Source organism: Mytilus edulis, chromosome 2, assembly GCF_963676685.1.
Source record: "Mytilus edulis chromosome 2, xbMytEdul2.2, whole genome shotgun sequence".
Lineage (NCBI taxonomy): Eukaryota > Metazoa > Mollusca > Bivalvia > Mytilida > Mytilidae > Mytilus > Mytilus edulis.
The window spans coordinates 81,766,521-81,789,252 of NC_092345.1; the positions used below are offsets into that span (position 1 = coordinate 81,766,521).

The 22,732-nt window shown below is 32.0% G+C and overlaps 1 protein-coding gene across 2 annotated transcripts in view; it reads left to right on the plus strand.

Moving 5' to 3' along the window:
* Window positions 1–21,189, plus strand: part of LOC139513131 (immunoglobulin-binding protein 1-like) — a 25,260-nt gene extending 4,071 nt beyond the window's left edge. For both annotated transcript variants that reach the window (XM_071301359.1, XM_071301358.1), the window contains exons 2-10: window positions 2,779–2,891; window positions 3,362–3,446; window positions 5,254–5,351; window positions 6,883–7,018; window positions 10,240–10,309; window positions 10,942–11,033; window positions 16,895–17,037; window positions 17,813–17,955; window positions 20,970–21,189. In XM_071301359.1, coding sequence (XP_071157460.1) covers window positions 2,824–2,891; window positions 3,362–3,446; window positions 5,254–5,351; window positions 6,883–7,018; window positions 10,240–10,309; window positions 10,942–11,033; window positions 16,895–17,037; window positions 17,813–17,955; window positions 20,970–21,010 — 876 coding nt within the window. In that variant the 5' untranslated portion in view covers window positions 2,779–2,823 and the 3' untranslated portion in view covers window positions 21,011–21,189. The remainder of the gene's footprint in view (window positions 1–2,778; window positions 2,892–3,361; window positions 3,447–5,253; window positions 5,352–6,882; window positions 7,019–10,239; window positions 10,310–10,941; window positions 11,034–16,894; window positions 17,038–17,812; window positions 17,956–20,969) is intronic.
* The last annotated feature ends 1,543 nt before the right edge of the window (window positions 21,190–22,732 follow it).

Consider the following 22,732-nt stretch of genomic DNA (forward strand, 5'->3'; position numbering starts at 1 on the left):
ATCAGGTCTGTTCGCTTTCTAAACACAATACACCTTAGCGCTATTTGTCTGCCATTACTGGATATCACACAGGTTCCCGTAAATTTTTATGTCATAAAACAAAATATCTGACGCCACAGTGGAAAAGTTATTGTTGTATGCGTCAAAAGTTCAAGCGGCCAGGTCAGCCGGGATTAGCGATAAGGTGTATATTTCGCACCCTATTTGTATTCAATTAACGTGCAAATACAGGCTGAATAATACATTGTAGGATGTTTTATTGTAGAATTATACATGTGTATCAAAATATTTATTTCATGACTAAATAATCGTGAATTTTATAAATAAAAATATTAATTATTATTTTTTGGTAAATAGATGATAAAGTGGGGTGCGCATATATTCGCCGTTTTATAATTTTGAGGTGTAAATACTTCAAAAGATGGCTGAAATGGAAGAAATATGCCGGTAATTTAAATTTTTATTACAAATATGATTATTTTAAATTGCAGCACTTACCCCAAAGGACCGAAAAACGGACAACGATCTTTTACTCACTGATTGCCCTAAATTTCAGTTTTGTACACCTTTAAAATGTCTTCTATTGCCATCTATAATGAAATTGATTTGAAAAATATTGTGTAAAGCTGCAGTTATTTGGATTTAAATCATAGGATGTATAAAAACGGTGAATATGTGTACCCCTTTGACAAAACATCATGCAATTTCAAACACACTTTAATCTAACTTTTCAGATGATTATTTTCAAGCTTAAGAATATTTTGCATTTGAAGTTATCTTCATATAGAAATATCAGTATATTTCAAAAACATAAAGACCTGAACATAAACTGTAGAAAACATGGAAAGATATGGCGAAAATGAGCACCCCACTCTCATGTGACTCTTATACTTATTTTTAATTTATTTGAGGTTTATGACCATAAAAGTCTATAGTTAGACTAAAGTCTATTTAGTTGGCACTCCAAAGTTAGAAAATAGAAATAAAATTGAACCACAAAATGTTTTTTCATCTTCTGTTCCTGGCTTTCTAATACTTTAATTAACCCAACTGTTTGTGTTATACATGTGCATATGTACATGTATGTAATCAGTATCTTCCATAGATTTGATTTTCAAAAGTTAAAAGGGTGAAAAATGATTCCTTTTTTGTATATCCATGGCAACATTCTGCATTTATTTACCATAAAATATTGCAAAAAGTGGGTGAAAATGTCACATATCACCCTGAAATTCATTTTGAAATTTAGATGAAGCTAGAATTTCAATGCCTTTGAGTGATACCTTTTCAGAAACTGTTGACATAAATCTACCTACTGATCAAATAAAAAATGGGTGTCTTTCGCATCATTTTTTCGTAAAATTTAAGCACAAAGTTCGTGCGACAATACATTGCAATATGTTGGAAAAAAACATTACAATAATTGCTGGAACAAATGTTTGGTATGGACATGCAAATACGGACTGTCATACAGAAAACCGCCTATATTATATACATAACACAATCTTGATGTTCATATTAACACCCTTTGAAGGATATTTTAATCTTAAGCTATCCAAAAATTAATTTTATTGCACACTAACTCTCATGCTCATATTTGATAAATCCACAGGAGCTAAAATGTGAAACTACACACCTAACTGTGGAGTGCTACCTTAGCTAGCTATATAGGTTATTATGGGAGAAAAAAAACATGGAAGATTTTAAACTTTTAATTACCGGTACATATACTGAAATGTAAAGTTAATGTGGACCCTTTGACTAAAATGGCTGTATTTTCAACTTAAAATTAGTACAGATAAGACAGTGCATCTGGAATAATTTTAAGGCTAAAATAGTAAATCATGTTTAGTTTTTAATTCTTTAAAACATAAAATATATTTGAATTTTATTTACCTAGGGCATGCTATGCCTCAAACTATTTCCAGATATTTTCCAGTGCATGTAGTCTAGACACCATCTAATTAACTATCGAGCTGATCACCAAAGACCTCCAATGGTCATATACATGTACATTTAAGCAATCTTAACATAAATACAGATATAAATAGAAAGTGAACACGTGCAATTGGATTTTTCTAAATCAAGACAGCAAAATAGCCACTGCCAAATTAAAGTTGTATAATATGAATACAGATTTTTATATTTATCGTTATCAATTTATTCATTTACACATTACACATTAACAATGCTTCATCAAAATATTATACATGTATTATTTGAATTCTTTATTTATTATTTTAAAGTAAACTCATACCTTCCATAGTGCCAACTATAATAAATAATAAAGTATAAACATAAGAGTTTGTGCTTCTTTAAAATACTTGAATATTCGAATTCCACATATATCATTGTATATCAAAGAAAACAAAAAAAAAAGAAAATCTACCAAAACATCACAAATTTCAATTACTCATACAGCTTTCAAACATCAGTTCTTCAAATTACTGGTGCAATGCATGTTTGTTTATTTATCCACATATTTTCAGGGTTCTCACTTACATGTACTGGTAGATTGAAAAATGTGGACAATCTCTCATCATGCTCATTTAGAACACATCTGAACCCAAGGAAAAACATATAGCAAAGGCAAATTAATAAACTAACCATTCAAAAAATCTTCTCATTATAATTGAACATCTGAAAATTTGAACTATTTATCATGTGCATGTTGCACTTCACTTGAACATAGCAATTCAGCATTCCCATTGCACCTAAATGTAAACATTGTACTTAAAGATGATGAATTTTATTATTATAAACCTTATCTACATTTAGGTAAAACTGAGGCATGGGATAAAGAGTGGTGAAAAAGCTATACACATGGTGAACCAACTTCATTTATATAGTGATAATGAAAATATAGATGAAGTTGCCACAAATGAAGTCAAGTAAATATTGTTAGCATTAGTACAACTTAAATGTAGAAAGGAAATGACCTATGTTATAAGTCTCATTGTCAGTTCAGTTAATATCAGACTCCATCTTCATTTTTGAGTGCCTTTAGGGTTTGCTAGGAAGAAGTCATATTTTATTATAACTCAGAAGACATTGTGTGCATGTTGTAAAGCTGTGAGATGATATCATATGATTATGTATATATATTCATTTTCATTCCCAAGCTCTTTAGTGGTCAAATTCCCCATTGAGATTTATTGTTTATTTTAATTTTTTGTAGTCATAGTAATGATGACATATAAAATAACGTAAACACTTTTAAAGATACATATACATGTATGTATCTAACAAATGCTTGATAGAACAGGAATATGATCATGATTATAAAAATATATAGATTGTGAATTATTTTGAATTATTAATTACTAATAGCACATGAATAGATTTACCTTATATGTTATAGATACATCCTTTTACCAGCTATTTTGGGATATTTAACAACACTTTTAAATTCGAAGGAAAGAATTGAAGTTGTAAAGAAAGGAAAGGTATCAGTATATTTTACATTCCTCAATCATTATTTGATGCATGTAAATATTTGTGAACTAAGGATAAAATATTTTATGGATGAAAATATTTCTCATCAATATTCATTTAAATCAAAGCATTTCAACACCATGATTGATATCTATGTGAATTTGTCATTGTACAGGATATCAAAAAGTAAAAGTTTTATAACCTGCAACTCAAAATGTCAGACTGCCATTTGTTACCATCATGCAGATATTTATTAAGAGTATATCCTTGTTGAATTTAGTTGAGACTAATTTTGTTTTTTTTATATTCTTGAAACAGTAACACCTACCCGTATCTATTTTTTAAAGGATTGTAGGGAACATACAACATATCCATAAGTTCCTTTAGATGATCTTTGAAATTTGGACCAATCTTGCCCCCTTTTACATCTTGGGACCATATTAAAATTTTCATCAAGACCATATTTCCAACTTAGAGTGAGTACTTATTGTAGAAATTTCAAGGAATGGTTTACAAAATTTTGAATTTTTTGAAATACTAAGGCTTTTCTACCTCAGGCATAGATTACCTTAGCTGTATTTGGAAACACTTTTAGGAATTTTGGATCTCTATGCTCTTAAACTTCATACTTTATTTGGCTTTTTTAAACTTTTTTGGATTCGAGCGTCACTGATGAGTCTTTTGTAGTCCGAGATTACTCTGACGTCCAACGGCTGTTTTGCCAGACAAGCTGGGGCCGTGGGACGTCAGAGCTCGTCCCATATCAAAAAGTGGATATTTGCCCACCCAAAATAGATGCGCTGCTTCGTCGCTTGTGGTGCCGACTGACAGCCTTGGGATTATATAAATTGGGCATCAATCTGTTCATTTTTCATTTATCTTTTCATTTATGTAAGTTTCACCTACCTGCCAACCTTTAATTTTCCATATTTTAACAGTTTTCACAGAGACCCATCGATTTCTGCATTTTGACTTTTACTTTCAAATGGACGTCAAGTTACGAGAGAGTTCGTGGCCTCGAGACTCAAATATGCAAATTTTGTAGGAGATCGATGTTTAACATTTAGTAGCCAACCACGATTTTTCACCTCCTTTACAGGAGATCGGTATTAAGCATTTAGTTCCGACCACGAGAACAATCGGAAGCTCTCGGACATTTAGATAAAATCGTAAATGAACGAGGTGTTACATTATGGTCATTTGCATAAATCATCACTGTTTTCTCGTGGTCACGTGATAATATTTGAAAATGAAAGGCAAAATGCAGAAATCGATGGGTCTCTGTGAAAACTGTTAAAATATGGAAAAATAAAGGTTGGCAGGTAGGTGAAACTTACATAAATGAAAAGATAAATGAAAAATGAACAGATTGATGCCCGATTTATATAATTTCAAGGCCGTCAGTCGGCACCAGAAGCGACGAAGCAGCGCATCTATTTTGGGTGGGCAAATATCCACTTTTTGATATGGGACGAGCTCTGACGTCCCACGGCCCCAGCTTGCCTGGCAAAACAGCCGTTGGACGTCAGAGTAATCTCGGACTAAGTCTTTTGTAGATGAAACGCGCATCTGGCGTATATATAATATTTAGTCCTGGTATCTATGATGAGTTTATTTATTACATGTACGGTATGCTCCCACTAAAAATATTTCAGTAATATTTAGATATTTATTACTTTCTTAATCCATCTGTCCTCGTGTCTAAAACAAACAACTCATATGAAATGTGAATTTTCCTAATATTTGTCATAACTATACGTGTTATTAATAACTCACTTGGTATATCAATTTACATGTACATGTACTTTGTTATTACAGGATTATTTTACAGACTTCCTTAGGGTTTGTAAATCATATGAAGTGACCGATGTTAACCTCCCACCAGACTCTACAGAGATAGTGCCGTCTGGAAAAGGGTAGGTTATTTAATATTATTTTTTGGGTCGTGAAAATATCATTAGTTCTTTGGTATTTAAAAATGTTGCTTCAGACTTTAGAAACAATTAATCAATGAACCATTAATACAATGTGCATACCCACATGTGTTATGGATCTGATTAGAAATTACCTGCATGAATTTTTTTACACCAAAATCGATGTGCATGTACATGTTCTTATGAATATATGTTATACAGATTGTGTGTCTACCAGCTTTTTTAAACAAAGGTAAACGTTATAAAGGATAAAACAACATCTAGTAAGATAGATAGATAAGCATGAGAAATTTCTCCCTATTTGGTTTGAGAAAAAAAAATCTTTTGTAAACTTAATTTCAAAGCTGTAACAAAATATTAATAAAAAAGATATATTTTTTTGACAAATAAATGTTGCCAAGTGATTATGAGGCATAAAATGTTGAACCAGATTATTGATATAACTATCAAAGATAAAAACTTTGAAAGCAACGCAGATAAGGGATATTAGGTAAACAGAGAATGCAGTAAAAAAAAACACATCTTACTGAAGTGAGTGAAGAAATCTGTCTAAGACAAAGTTGTTTTTGCTTTGGTTGTGTTACATGTACCTTTTAATGTTATGGTCTAATTTTTATACCCCACGCAACAAAGTTGACCCATCCGTCCGTCTGTCAGTCTGTCAATCCTGTTTCTTGTCATCGCAACTCCTTTCAAACCACACAACAGAATTTCATGAAACCTATTTAGATAATAAGGACACACATTTGTAGTATGTAGATGGGCATATAGACAGGAAATTACAATTCAATTTTTTTCTAGGAGTTACACCCCTTTGAACTTATTTGCTTCAATATACCACTTCAACAGTTTGTCATCGCAACTCCTCTGAAACCACACAACCGAATTTCATGAAACCATTTTAGATAATAAGGACATACTATGTAGATGTGCATATCAAGAGGAAATTATGATTCAATTTTTTTCTAGGAATTATGCCCCTTTGAACTTATTTGCTGCAATATATTCTACTGCAACAGTTTGTCACAGCAACTTCTCTGAAACAGAATTTCATGAAACTTTGTAGATATATAATAAGGACATACTATGTAGATGTGCATATCGACAGGAAATTAGGATTCAATTTTTTTTCTAGGTGTTAGGCCCCTTTGCACTTATTTGCTTCAATATACTTCTGCAACAGTTTGTCATCGCAACTTCTCTGAAACCACACAACAGAATTTCATGAAACTTATTAGATAATAAGGACATACTATGTAGATGTGCATATCGACAGGAAATTAGGATTACATTTTTTTATATACAATTTTTTTTCTAACAATTTATTTTATTTCTCCAGTGACAATGTGGGGATGTGGAGTATGTGAGCGGGCTCACTAAGGTTCTTTAATTTTTATTTTCACAAACCTAATCAATTGGTTTTCTTATTTATAAAAAACAAAAACAAAGTTCTTCAAAACTTGAAAGAGCACAAATACATATAGATATTTGAATTCATTTTTTTAACATTCAGTCCTCCAGATCTGATTGCTATGTCTAGACAAAGAGGGGATAAGATTAAAAAATTCCAGGAACAAAAAGAAAGAGCCAAGAAACTAAAGGATTTGTCTGTCGAGGTAGAAAAAGAACATGTGGACGATGAGGTCAAGGTAAAATCTTTTATTTTCTTTTGTAAACCAAGACACAATATTTTCACTCTGTATTAGGCTGCAGTCTGTTTCATTCCAGGTTTAGTTTGGTTAAAGAAGCTAATTTTGTTCAGATTGGTCAGTTTTCTGAAAATACAAAGTCAAACTATTTGACAATTTTGTTCAGACTTTACAAGCCATTTTCAACTTTGATAGGCTCTAAGACCTAAATTGAGCATAGAATTGATACATAATTGTATATTAGTTTATACACAGTTGTCCTACGCATGCTAAAAATTTGTTAGTTACTGCAGATTATATTGAGTGATAGAAGAGGGGCAAAAGACACCAGAGGGACAGTCAAACTCATAGATTGAAAATTAACTGACAAGGCCATTGCTAAAAAATAAATAGACAAATAATAGTACACAAGACACAACATAGAAAACTAAAGACTAAGTAACACAAACCCCAACAAAAGTATGGGTGATCTCAGGTGCTCCGGAAGGATATAAGCAGATCCTGCTCTTCATGTAGTACCCAATGTGTTATTTATTTTATTACAAATCCGGTAATTAGTATAATTCAGTTGTTCACATTTGTGAAAAGGGAATGGTATTGTAGTTACGACAAAGGAACATATTAGATATCATCTTAGAAACGATTTTTCCATAACTGTCAACCAACTCGTGATGGGGTCCGTAAAATTTACGAAGGAATGATTTTAACTTCACCATTTTAAACTCTTGGTTTAGTAGCATCATTGTGAGCAGAACCCCTCTATCAAGGAAATCATGATAAGAAATACAAGCATAATAATTCAAAGTTCACAATTGGGAAGCTAAAATCATCTCTTTGGTGGTAAAGTTTTGTCAACGGACGCTCATTGTCAATTTCTAGATGTAAGTCAAAATATGAGGCAGACTTAACTGTATCTGTAGTATCCTTTATCTCTATTTCAATAGGATAGATTCACAATAGATATTACAAGTTTACAGAGGAAGTCCTGGAGGTCCAGAGGGTACACAATTTTCAAATAAAAGATAACCTAATTAAGTCTTTCCACTTTTCTGTGGAAAGACTTATTGTTTTTCTTCTGATTATTATTAGGTCTTTCCACTTTTCTGTGGAAAGACCTATTGTTTTTCTTCTGATTTTTTTTTTTTCTTCCGCCTAATTTTGTTCTTGCGATAAATATTTGTTTCGCAATATCTTGCTTAGATATTTGGTATATAATATCGAACAGTTTATGCGCTTTTGAAATTTACCCTGCGTAACCGAATACTTTTCTTTGTAGGAGTTATCTCCCCAAACACTGTTTTCCTTGTGTCCACAACTCCTTCGCAACCGTAAAAGATTACGACAAATTTATTTTATAAAATTGCTCGTTATATCCTTCGCATGATTTGTCCAATTTTGACCGAAGCAATATGAACACTCCATATGAGAGTTATTTCCCCTTTTGTATTTGAAATTTTGAAATGTGTTTTAAACTGGAACACCATAAGTGATAGAGACCTAGGATCTTTTGATTTGAGGTCCTTGGTCCAAAAAAATGAAAATTAGGTCAAGGTCAAAGGTCAAGGTCATATTCTAATTTTTGAATTTGTCTTATTTTCACTCATTTTTATTAACCTTATAAGATATCGACAAATTATTTTGTATAAATTGTTAGTTGCTATATGTGGTAACTAAATAATTTTAGTTGAAAGGGTGCGTAAACAATGAATGGGAGTTTTCGTCCCTATCGTATCTTAATTTTATGTAAAGTGATATAACTTATTAACCATACATATTAGAGACCTAGGGTCTTTAGATTTGAGATCCTCAGTTTGTGACCTTGAAATTGAGGTCAAGGTCATAGGTTTATTTGACATTCTAGATTTTGACCTTTGCTTTAAATTCATATCTATACATCATAAAGCCATATGAACTGACATTTTAGACTGATTTTTTATATGTTAATATCAAAATAGATATTAACTGGTGGAAAGACCTTCAATTGTTCTCGGAACAATTGGTTTTTAATTTTTTTTTTTTTTTTTCTTCCGCCAAATTTTGTTCTTGTGATAAATGTTTGTTTCCCAATATGTCGCTTAGATATTTCTCATATGGTATCGTATAAATGAGGCCCTTTAATATTTCACCCTGCTAAGGCGAACCATTTTCTTTGCAAGAGTTATCTCCCTATTCACTGTTTATCATCAGAGTGCATCTCCTTCGTATCAAAAAAAGATATCGACAAAATTCTTTTTACAAATTGTTCGTTACATCCTCAGGAATTTTTGGCTTATTTGGATCGAAGCGATTCGATGAAATTTTATAGGAGTTATCTACCTTTACAAAATAAATTTGTCGGTATATGTTTTCAACTCATCAACTATTAACCATATAACCCTTGAATGTTTTTATTTGAGGTCCCTAGGTCCTAACTTAGAAAATGAGGTCAAGGTCAAATGCCAAGGTCAAGTTCTAAATTTTGACTTTTCCTTGTTTTGAGATTTTCTCCGACACTTTAAAAGATATACATTGAAGAACAAGTGCAAAATGTTTGCTTTATTGTAATGAAGATATGTTACATTTGGTCTGATACAATTAAATGGCATCTTATAGGAGTTAGTGCCCCTGAACTGTCTTAATATAAGGTTATTTGATTATAACTTCAACTAAGTTCATTATAAAGCCATATGACCTTGTACAAAAGGTTAGGTGACATATGAATTTGAAAAATGACAATCGGAAGTGACCTTGAGAAAACTGGAAGTACATATTTTTGCACTTTTTTCATGTAAAAGTACTCAGAATCCATACATTTTGTAATAAAGATACATAAACGTATCCTTCAAGAGTAGAAATAACTTGGGATAAACCGGAAGTAGCCAATTATCTTACGTTGTACACAAACCAGTATATACAAACTATATATTTTTGGAATCAGAGTGAAGTAAGCTATTATTTGAGACCGGAAGTAGCACATTATCTCCTTTAGTTCACTTTAAAGCATATCAAAACTATTAGTTATAGTATCAGCTTGAGAAACTAGCTTCTTTTCAAAATTTCTTTGATGTGGAAAGACCTTCAATTGTTCTCTGAACAATTGGTTTTTAATTATTTAAGTGTGATTGTTCTTTGAATGTATTATTGGCTTGAACATGTGACAATTTGATCAGTTTGTTACTTTCCTAAATACAAATTTGTTTACAACTTTACATACATTCATTCCCTTTCTCTTGATTTTACAGAGAGATTATTACATGACCTTATGTCATCAGTGGGTGGAGAAGTCTTTAGAGGAATTAGACAGCTTAAATTGTAAGTATTTTATATTAAACTTTAAAAATTTTGTATATTTATATTTAAGAAACAGTTAAGATATATGGTACACATCTCTCCTGTAAGGTAAGTTTTATAGCACAATTATACTAAACAATAAAACCAAAGACGTAAATGAATTCCTTGGTGAAAAGAACTCGATCAAAGCATTTACTATGAACCAATTATTAAGTATCACTCTGAACTTAGTATTAGACTTACTTTATTTATATTGAGTTAAATATTCATGTTCTTTTATCAAATACTTAGTAGTATACAGTGGAACCTGTAAACAAAAATTATGCTCTGGGCTATGCAAACATGACCTTACAGGAAGGATGAAGTTCAAAATGCAACAAGAAGAATGTGGCATGATAAGACAGGTTTTCTCTTTATTAGAGGTGACACATGTGTACAGTACGTTTTGTTTCTTTTCACACTGAGGTTCAATAAATTTCCTACATTGTTTAGAATGATAACAAATTTTTATTTTAATATTCATTGTACATGTATATGGGTTAAACTTTGTAATTATACACCTATTTATCTGACTTGGGATAATTACAAATTTGAAATATTTTTCTGACATAAAAGAAGATGATTTATTTACTGTATTTTTTTTTTGTGAACAGGTGAAGTAACAATGTTGAAATTTAGAGAGCAAAGTATACAGAATGGACATGAAGAACCTCCAAAACATAAAAAAGATCCACAAAAGACAACGGTATAAACTAAAAAAGAACTTTTATCACAACAGTGTAGTAGAGAGGGGGATGAAAAATATACACTTTCAATTTATGACTAGAATAAGCAAAGACCCATCGAAACAACATTTGATACAAAAATTTAACAATACTTTTAGATATTTGGATGATGCATTGGCTCTCAATAATGACGACTTCAGTATGTATACTAAAGAAATTTATCCTGTGGAACTTACTTTAAATAAAGCTAATACTAACAATGACCACTGCCCTTTTCTCGATCTTGATATATATATCATTAACGGGAAGCTTAATACAAAAATTTATGATAAAAGAGATGATTTTTCATTTCCTATCAATAATTATTAATTTTTAGATGGTGACGTTCCCTTGTCACCATCTTATGGTGTTTATATATCTCAACTTGTATGATTTGCTCGTGTATGTAACAAATATTAGATTTTAGCGAGAGAAATTTATGTATTACTGAAAAATAATTACAGCAGGGTTTTCGATAATCACAAACTAGTCAAAACATTTACTAAATTTTACCATCGGTATAAGGACATCAATCGTAATTATAGCTTAACATGCAGACTTCTTATACGTTCAGGTATTTCACATCCAATTTTTTATGGAAATATTCTTTATAAAGTCAAAACATTTTATACTAAGTTGTATCAACGGTATAAGGATATCAATCGTAAATATAGCTCAACATGCAGGCTTCTTATACGTTCAGGTATTTCACATCCAATTTTTTATGGAAATATTCTTTATAAAGCACAAAAATGTCAGCATTCACCTCAGAAGCTAACAAAACCTTTAAAAAGACTTATTAAGAAGGGATATAGTTACAATACTGTGTCAGGTCATTAAAGATTGCATATTTTGGCTTTGATATTGATTCACTTATAGGGTCTTTGCATCGGAATTAAACGCATTTATTTAAAAAACAGTTGTTTGCATGACACAGGTTATGTTCTTCTCATATATTTTATGATAGTACATGTATGATACTAAACCCCTAATGGAAGGGATTGTGCTTAATATTCATATGATGAAGACATAATCTTTTAATCAGTTTAATTGAGGTCTGGAGCTGGCATATCAGTTAAATGCTAGTAGTCTGTTGTTATTTATGTATTATTGTCATTTTGTTTATTTTCTTTTGTTACATTTTCTGACATCGGACTCAGACTTCTCTTGAACTGAATTTTATTGTGTGTATTGTTATGCGTTTACTTTTCTACATTGGCTAGAGGTATAGGGGGAGGGTTGAGATCTCATAAACATGTTTAACTCTGCTGCAATTTTGCGCCTGTCCCAAGTCAGGAGCCTCTGGCCTTTGTTAGTCTTGTGATTTTTAATTTAAGTTTCTTGTGTTTAATTTGGAGTTTAGTATGACGTCCATTATCACTGAACTAGTATACATATTTTTTAAGGGGCCAGCTGAAGGACGCCTCCAGGTGCGGGAGTTTCTCGCTACAGTGAAAACTCATTGGTGGCCTTCGGCTGTTGTCTGCTCTATGGTCGGGTTGTTGTCGCTTTGACACATTCCCCATTTCCTTTCTCAATTTTAGCTTTCAATGACAAATTTTATTTCGGTAGGGTTGTGCTATAAATTTTTATTCAAGCAGTCAAAATTTTTATTTTTTTCCTCTTTTTTTTTCATTTTCTGGAACTAGAAAGCAACAAATAAATGTTTCAGGCTAAAGGCTAAAGATTTTCTCGCTGTGTTTAAGACCCATTTGTGGCCTTAGGGTGTTTTCTTCTTTTTTGGTCGGGTTGTTGTCTCTTTGACACATTTCCTATTTCCATTAGGCCAGGGTTTTTTAATTTGTTGGTTTATCGGCCGACCCTATTTTTCTGATTTTCAGAATAAAAATAAAATTGACATTTGATGCTTTTTAGCTCACATGTCCCGAAGGGTCAAGTGAGCTTATGCCATCACTTGGCGTCCATCGTCATCTGTTGTCATCCGTCGTCGTCTGTCGTCGTCTGTCGTCGTTTGTCGTCGTAAACTATTTCAAAAATCTTCTCCTCTGAAACTACTCGGCCAAATACTTACAAACTTTAACTGAATGTTCCTTAGGGTATCTAGTTTATAAATTTTATCCGAAGTTTTGATCTATCAGCAAACATGGTCGCCATTGCTAAAAATAGAACTTAGGGGTCAAATGCAGTTTTTGGCTTATAACTCAAAAACCGAAGCTTTTAGAGCAAATCTGACATGGGGGTAAAATTGATTATCAGATCTATCTGCCCTGAAATTTTCAGATGAATCGGACAACCCGTTGTTGGGTTGCTGCCCCTGAATTGGAAATTTTAAGGAAATTTTGCTGTCTTTGGTTATTATCATGAATATTATTATAGGTAGAGATAAACTGTAAACAGCAAAAATGTTCAGCAAAGTAAGACCTAAAAATAAGTCAACATGACTGAAATGGTCAGTTGACCCCTTTAGGAGTTATTGCCCTTTATAGTCAATTTTTAACCGTTTTTCATAAATCTTAGTTATCTTTAACAAAAATCTTCTCCTCTGAAACTACGGGGCCAAATTGAACTAAACTTGGCCACATCCATCATTGGGGTATCTAGTTTGAAAATTGTGTCCAGTGACCTGGCCAACCAACCAAAATGGCCGCCGTTACTTAAAATAGAACATAGGGGTCAAATGCAGTTTTTAGCTTATATCTCAAAAACTAAAGCATTTAAAGCAAATCTGACAGGTGTAAAAATGTTCATTAGGTCAAGATCTATCAGCCCTGAAATTTTCAGATGAATCAAACAACCCATTGTTGGGTTGCTGCCACTTAATTGGTAATTTTAAGGAAATTTGGCAGTTATTGGTCATTATCTTGAATATTATTATAGATAAAGATAAACTGTAAACAGCAAAAATGATCAGCAAAGTAAGATCTACAAATAAGTTAATATGACCAAAATTGTCAATTAACCCCTTAAGGGGTTATTGTCCTTTAATGACAAGTTTTCACAATTTATTCATCATATTTGCTAACTTTAAAAAATCTTCTCCTCTAAAACTACTCAACCAAATTCAAGCAAACTTCATTTGAATGATCAGTAGGGTGTATAAAATAAAGTTTGTGTTTTATTTTCTATTTTGTCAAAAAACATGGCCGAAGGCATTGTTTACCAGGTGAGCGATTCAGGCTCTTGAGAGCCTCTTGTTTTTATTCCCGCCGACCCTTACAAATATATTATCCTTGAAAAATAAATAAAACATTCTTTTATATGAACTGAAATGCATGAAACACTAACAGAAATTATAAAACTTTGTGATGTGAAAAAATAAAACTTCAAAAATAATCTGTATTCTGTATGTTTACTTATCTAAAAATAGACAAATCAATCATAACTGATTGAAATGTTGTTTGCAAAAATAATTTTGCAGAACAAAACCTGTGTGTTAAACCCATTACACAATAAGTTCCTTTCCCTTATTTGTCTCATTCTTTAAGATGCATTGTCTCATATAAAATGGAAAATGGCCTTGGCCAAACGTGGAAAATGTCAAGTAAAAGTACTCAATATAAACAAATCATTTAAAATTTTCTTGTTTCATAGATAATTAAAAAAAAATCTTCCAATTGGACATAAAAAACGGGAAATGGGAACTGACGTACCCGATATCCTCATTTTTCCAGTGGATCAGTCTATTACCTGATTACGTTTTTAACACGAATGTTGAAACTTATATTTTCGAACGTCGTGTTTGCAATATTTTCTTTTTCAGTTTTCGTGCTTGAAGATCATTTTTCACCAAGTTTACTGAAATTGAGAAAGAGCTATGCAGATGTGGTTTTTTTTTTTCTTGTTTGTGAAATGACGATTTAATTTCGTCTTTGTCCGTGGACATAACCCCTCTTTTTGGTAATTATTAGACAATGTCATGCGATGTTTATGACAGCTGTCAGAGCAATACTATTTCATCGAACTAAATTTTTTAAGAAATTATTAAAAAATAGCATACCAAACATACTGTTTAAAAGAAAGGTGAAATAAAAAAATAAAAATTGCATATATTTTCTGTCTTGAAAGATTTTTTTTTCTTTTTTTTCCTGACCCACCGACCTGACATTTTCATGGGAAAAATCTGTAAATCAACAAATTATCAATTTTAATGTTTTATTGTTAGAAATAGATTCATCATTAAATTCTGATAAAGGGAGTAATTGCATCTTGATCTCATAATAATTATTATTAAGGAGACATAAACAATTTCTGTAATAGGTTATTTTTGTCGAGCCTTCAACTTTAGTCGAAAAAGCGAGACATAGCGATCCTACATTTCATCAGCGTCCACAAATATTCACTCTGTGGTTAAAGTCTTTAAAATTTTAATAACTTTCTTAAACTATCCTGGATTTCTTCCAAACTTGGACAGAAGCTTGTTTATGATCATAAGATAGCATCCAGAAGTAAATTTTGTAAAAATAAAATTCCTGTTTTCCGTATTTTACTTATAAATTGACTTAATTTTTCTTTTAGCTAACATTACATACAGTCTGTAGTTTTAAGTTTTTAAAACATTTATAAGATTCATAAACTATCCTGGATTTGTACCAAACTTGGACAGAAGCTTCTTACAATCAAAAGAAATATTAGAGGGGATTTTTTTTTTTATTTTTTTCTCATTTTTGTTGAGCCTACGATTAACAGCAAAAGTAGTCCAGACACAGGGTTCTGCGGAACCCTTACAGATTTTTCAGTTCATTTATCAAACAAAAGTTTTTTACTACAGGAATTACTTGATAGAATGACTGTTCACTGTGTATTGTTGTGACTTTTGATTTGCCTGATGGTTTCCAATAATAGGGATATACCATTTCTAAATATTGGGGAGTTTTTCAATGCAAATCTCTTACAATTAGAATACATTTCGGAATGGAAGAAAGCATGATAGAATTACTGTATTGCATATTTCAATTAGTGCCTACAAATAAATTTTATAACAGGATAGATCTTTGCTATTTCCTCAAGTTTAGAAATCTTGTTTAAGAAGGAATAGAACTGAACAGTTGGCATATTGTCTAGACATCTATCTTTTGTTGAATACCATATAATTGACCAAATGATGTCTTGTTTTTTGTGTCTTTTAGTTCCACATTGACTAGCCTACAACTTACACACATTTTCAGTTTTCTCCTTATATAAGATACTAATAGCAATAGGTTACCTATATTTGATTTATTGAATGATTGTAAGGTGTTCATATCTGTCTGGAAAGGAAGTCTGACCTTGAATGTTTCACAAATACTTAAAGCAATATGTTAATTACATTTGGTGAATGAATTGATTTTAAGATGCATATGTCTGTCTGGCAAGTATTATCTAATCTTGAGATTATTTTTATAGTAAGTCTGTTTCTATAAGCAGTAACCATTGTTAACCATTTTTGGTGTTGAAATTTTACCTGTTAGTCTGGCAGTGTCATTTAGCCTTGACCTTATTTGCATGGATCATTGATAATGTTTAACTTGTAGTTAATCTTTATCTTACAAACTTTCAACATAAAAACAATCATGATCAGTAAAGCCAGTGAGATATTTCAATGTATGCACTCTTGATCAATTTGAAATAGACATCTTTTGCTTTTGATTTCAATTAAAACAACTATATGTAATCTTTAAGACAGCATTGGTCTGCTTTTATTAAATATCCAATGGATGATAGTGAACTTGAATATTTATACTTAATGTCTCGCTACATTGAAGACCTGTTAGTGACCTTTTGCTGTTGTTTTTTCTATGGTCTGGTTGTTGTCTCTTTGACACATTCCCCATTTCCATTCTCAATTTTATTAAACATGTTAAATGAAGATTTTTTTTCTATATATATTTTACTTTCTGTTCAGGCATTTACACCATTTATCATAACAAAGGACATGATATCAAAGAAAGTATATGGAGCAGGCTATCCAAGTAGACCTGTTCTGACTGTGGAAGAATTTTATGAAGAGAGGGTACGAGATGGAATATGGCAACCACCTGGAAGTAGGTAAGTGTGAAGCTGTTAAAGTTTGGAAAATGGCTCACAGGTGAAACAAATATGTTAATGATGTTAATTATTTATAGAAATAGCAAGAGGTTAGTGATTTCATCATGAGTATTTGGAAATACAATATTATCTACAAATAACCTGTTTTGGTCCCATGTATATCAATCATTAACATGATTAAATCACCATAAATATGCTTTTTAATTTATTTTTAAAAAGTAAAACCAGATTTGTTATCACAAAGGGTTAACAGTTGCTTTAAATATGATAAATGGAATTTTGAATAAAAGAAAGAAATGATATGAGGTATATATTCATCCATGACAAGTTTAATACAATCCTTAGCATAGGTTGTAGGGGAATTCTTTGAAAACTGATAAAAAAAATTAAACATTACTGTTAATTCAGAAATGATTGTGTGCATTTACTATTACAATTTTGTAAAGTTAGACAAAAATGAGATTATTATTTTTGCAATTCCGAGAAAGATCCAGCTCTATTCATATTTTATTTTATAATTTTCACATTTACAACCCTATCACATTTTTCACAATAATAGAGACATCACAATAATTTCTAAATTAACGGTATATGTTAAATAAATTTGCAGGATTAAAACAATTCAGGTAGACCTTGTAATATGTAACATCACCAACTGGTTATGGTTACATTAGTACAATACTTATTAGTGAGATTTTTTGTTAATTACAATTACTGACATCAAACTCATATTTTGAAATAAAAATATCTACACATACACAATTATATGTTTTAGTCACAGTATGCAGGATTGGGCAAATGATCCAGAAAAAGATGCTCAAGCTAAAGAACAGGAGGACTCAGAAAAAGAGAAGAAAGTAGAAGAAGATGATGAGGAAACTTTACAAAAAGCTAGAGATTGGGATGAATGGAAAGATGGTAAGTTTAATTTGCCTGATGTTTTTGTTCTTCTAGACATGCCCAATGTCCTTGATGGTTTGAAAGGTTTTGTCTAGCAATGTCTATTGTCCCTGATGTTAGAAATGGTTTTGTCTAGCAATATCTATTGTCCCTGATGTTAGAAATGGTTTTGTCTATTAATGTCTATTGTCCTTGATGGTTTGAAAGGTTTTGTCTAGCAATGTCTATTGTCCTTGATGGTTTGAAAGGTTTTGTCTAGCAATGTCTATTGTCCCTAATGTTAGAAATGGTTTTGTCTAGCAATGTCTATTGTCCTTGATGGTTTGAAATGTTTTGTCTAGCAATGTCTATTGTCCCTGATGTCAGAAATGGTTTTGTCTATTAATGTCTATTGTCCTTGATGGTTTGAAAGGTTTTGTCTAGCAATGTCTATTGTCCCTAATGTTAGAAATGGTTTTGTCTAGCAATGTCTATTGTCCTTGATGGTTTGAAATGTTTTGTCTAGCAATGTCTATTGTCCCTGATGTCAGAAATGGTTTTGTCTATTAATGTCTATTGTCCTTGATGGTTTGAAAGGTTTTGTCTATCAATGTCTATTGTCGCTGATTTTAGAAATGGTTTTGCCTAGCATAGTCTGTTATCCTTGATGGTTTGAAAGGTTTTGTCTAGCAATGTCTATTGTCCCTGATGTTAGAAATGGTTTTGTCTATCAATGTTTATTGTCCTTGTTGGTTTGAAAGGTTTCGTCTAGCAATGTCTATTGTCCTTGATGTTAGAAATGGTTTTGTCTAGCATAGTCTGTTGTCCTTGATGGTTTGAAAGGTTTTGTCTAGCAATGTCTATTGTCCCTGATGTTTGAAATGGTTTTGTCTAGCAATGTCTATTGTCCTTGATGGTTCAAAAGGTTTTGTCTAGCAATGTCAGTTCCTGATGGTTTGAAAGTTTTGTCTAGAAATGTCTATTGTCCCTGATGGTGGAAATGGTTTTGTCTATTAATGTCTATTGTCCCTGATGTTAGAAATGGTTTTGTCTAGCAATGTCTATTGTCCCTGATGTTTGAAATGGTTTTGCCTAGCATAGTCTGTTGTCCTTGATGGTTTGAAAGGTTTTGTCTAGCAATGTCTATTGTCCCTAATGTTAGAAACGGTTTTGCCTAACATTGTCTATTGTCCTTGATGGTTTGAAAGGTTTTGTCTATTAATGTCTATTGTCCCTGATGTTTGAAATGGTTTTGTCTAGCAATGTCTATTGTCCTTGATGGTTTGAAAGGTTTTGTCTATTAATGTCTATTGTCCCTGATGGTTTGAAAGGTTTTGTCTAGCAATGTCTATTGTCCCTGATGTTAGAAATGGTTTTGTCTATCAATGTCTATTGTCCTTGTTGGTTTGAAAGGTTTCGTCTAGCAATGTCTATTGTCCCTGATGTTTGAAATGGTTTTGTCTAGCAATGTCTATTGTCCTTGATGGTTCAAAAGGTTTTGTCTAGCAATGTCAGTTCCTGATGGTTTGAAAGTTTTGTCTAGCAATGTCTATTGTCCCTGATGGTGGAAATAGTTTTGTCTATTAATGTCTATTGTCCCTGATGGTTTGAAAGGTTTTGTCTAGCAATGTCTATTGTCCCTGATGTTAGAAATGGTTTTGTCTATCAATGTCTATTGTCCTTGTTGGTTTGAAAGGTTTCGTCTAGCAATGTCTATTGTCCCTGATGTTTGAAATGGTTTTGTCTAGCAATGTCTATTGTCCTTGATGGTTTGAAAGGTTTTGTCTAGCAATGTCTATTGTCCCTAATGTTAGAAATGGTTTTGTCTAGCAATGTCTATTGTCCTTGATGGTTTGAAAGGTTTTGTCTAGCAATGTCTATTGTCCCTGATGTTTGAAATGGTTTTGTCTAGCAATGTCTATTGTCTTTGGTGGTTTGAAAGGTTTTGTCTAGCAATGTCTATTGTCCCTGATGTTAGAAATGTTTTTGTCTATTAATGTCTATTGTCCTTGATGGTTTGAAAGGTTTTGTCTAGCAATGTCTATTGTCCCTGATGTTAGAAATGGTTTTGTCTAGCATAGTCTGTTGTCCTTGATGGTATGAAAGGTTTTGTCTAGCAATGTCTATTGTCCCTGATGTTTGAAATGGTTTTGTCTAGCAATGTCTATTGTCCTTGATGGTTCAAAAGGTTTTGTCTAGCAATGTCAGTTCCTGATGGTTTGAAAGTTTTGTCTAGAAATGTCTATTGTCCCTGATGGTGGAAATGGTTTTGTCTATTAATGTCTATTGTCCCTGATATTAGAAATGGTTTTGTCTAGCAATGTCTATTGTCCCTGATGTTTGAAATGGTTTTGCCTAGCATAGTCTGTTGTCCTTGATGGTTTGAAAGGTTTTGTCTAGCGATGTCTATTGTCCCTGATGTTAGAATTAGTTTTGTCTAGCAATGTCTATTGTCCTTGATGGTTCGAAAGGTTTTGTCTAGCAATGTCAGTTCCTGATGGTTTGAAAGTTTTGTCTAGAAATGTCTATTGTCCCTGATGGTGGAAATGGTTTTATTTAGTAATGATAATTGTCCCTGATTGTCTAAAAGATTTTGTTTAGCATTGTCCATCGTCCTTGAAAATCTAAAAGATTCTGTTCAACAATGTCCATTGTCCTGATAATCTGAATAATTTAATGTGTAATAATGTTTTATATTAATGCAATAATTAAGATGTAGAAGATGGGGTTTGTGGCCTTAATGCTGTCATATGATTATGTGCCCATCCACAGTCAATGATTGTCTTAATTTATAATGTTTTATCTGAATGATTTGCATTCTTCTTGTAATTGGTATGAATAACATATCACAAATCGCTAAGATTAAAAGAAGTATGAAAATCCACACATCAAAGGTTATTTCTGAATTGGAAGAAAACAAGCAAACAAATTGAATGAAATAAAGGTGACTAAAATAGAATTAACGTGTATAGGTTTGAAGTGGGAATCCATTTTCATTAAATTAATTAAAATCTAAAACATCTGCTTTACTGTATTTTCTCTTTTCTTTGTAGATCATCGGAAAGGATGGGGCAATAGGAAGAATATGGGATGATCAGTAGATTTCATAAATAGGCATTACAAAATTTATTTTGATACGATTTTTCAGCTTTATTGGAACATTAATACAAAATATTCTAAAGCTGAAGAAAAGTTTGCAAGTACTAAGAAAAATAATTGTGATAATGTTCACTATGTATATTACATGTATATGATAATAAAATTTACATATGATATTGCTTTCTAAAAGTTGTTTGTAAGCCTAGCTTTTGTATGAGAAACACAAGTTTTTGTCAATTTTAACATTCTGAACATTCATTTCTATGTTGAGTCCATGTTAAACCATGTAACAATAGACTGCGCTGAAGAAATAGATCCTTAAGTGTGATTGGATTTCCATAGGTTATTATTGTGAAAAGTGTACATATAACAGAGATCCATCTTAGTGTATTTAAATCCATATAGTAGCTATAGTTAAGTTAGAATAAGAGATTTTTTATTTGGATTTTTTGTCAAAATTCAACATAATGGATGTCTTAAGGATGATGAAACTTACACAAATGAAGGGATAAATGAAAATGAACAAATTAATGCTCCATTTATATAGATCCAAGGCTGCCAGTCGGCTCCAGAATAAAAGGAAGCAGCGCATTTATTTTGGACGGGCAAATATCCACTTTTTAATATGGGACAAGCTCTGGCGTCCCCCGGCCCCAGCTTGTGCGGCGAAACAACCGTTGGACAACAGAGTAATCTCTGACTATATTTGATCCATCTGATCCATCTGCATTTTATGTGGTTGGTTTCAAATAGGTGTTAAATACTTTTGGCCGGACTAGTCTTAGGTACTAGTATGTATTTTCCTTTACCTTTGGTTGATAATCCTACATGATGTAAACTAAACGATGAATGATAATTCCCTACAGCTAAACTTTGGTTGCCATGTTTTGCTCCATTGAACGAGTGTCCTGGATCTTGTGTAGCATGAGTTTCTGTAACACCATCGTGGTTTTTATGCAACCGCAAACAATTTTGTGGTCAAATATTGGTATCAAGTTATCATTGTCTTCGTCATTGTTGTTACTGTCTGCGTCGTCTGAAGACAGTTAGTTTCCTGATAATACCTTTAGTATAAGTAAATAGAAATCAATTAAATTTTAACACAATGTTTATAACCACAAAAGGAAGGTTGGGATTGATTTGGGGTTAAGGTCCCATCGGTTTAGGAATTAGGGGCCCAAAACATACATTTATATAGTTTCAGGACAATAAGTTGTGTATAAGTATTTCAAATACTCTGAAATTGTACCACAATGTTGATTGTTCAACCATTGAGTAGAAGGTTGGGATTAATTTTAAGGGTCATAGGGCAAATAGTCTAGGAATTAAGGGCCAAAAAGGGGCAAAAAATAAGCATTTTTGAAGTTTCAGGACATCAACTTATGTTTAACTGTATGGATCTCTGACATTGTACCACAAGGTTCCATATAATGAAGGGAATGCTTGGTATCAGTTTAGGGTTAATATCCCAAAACATTTAGGAATAAGGGGCAAAAAAAGGGCCAAAAATAAGCATTTTTATACGACCACAAAATTTGAAAATTATTGGATCGTATATTGGTATGACGTTATAGTTAGCTCGTCGTCATGGCATCGTCCAAAGACATTTGGTTTTCGCACTATAACTTTAGTATAAGTAAATAGAAATCTATGAAATTTAAACACAAGGTTTATGACCATAAACGGAAGGTTGAGATTGATTTTGGGAGTTTTGGTT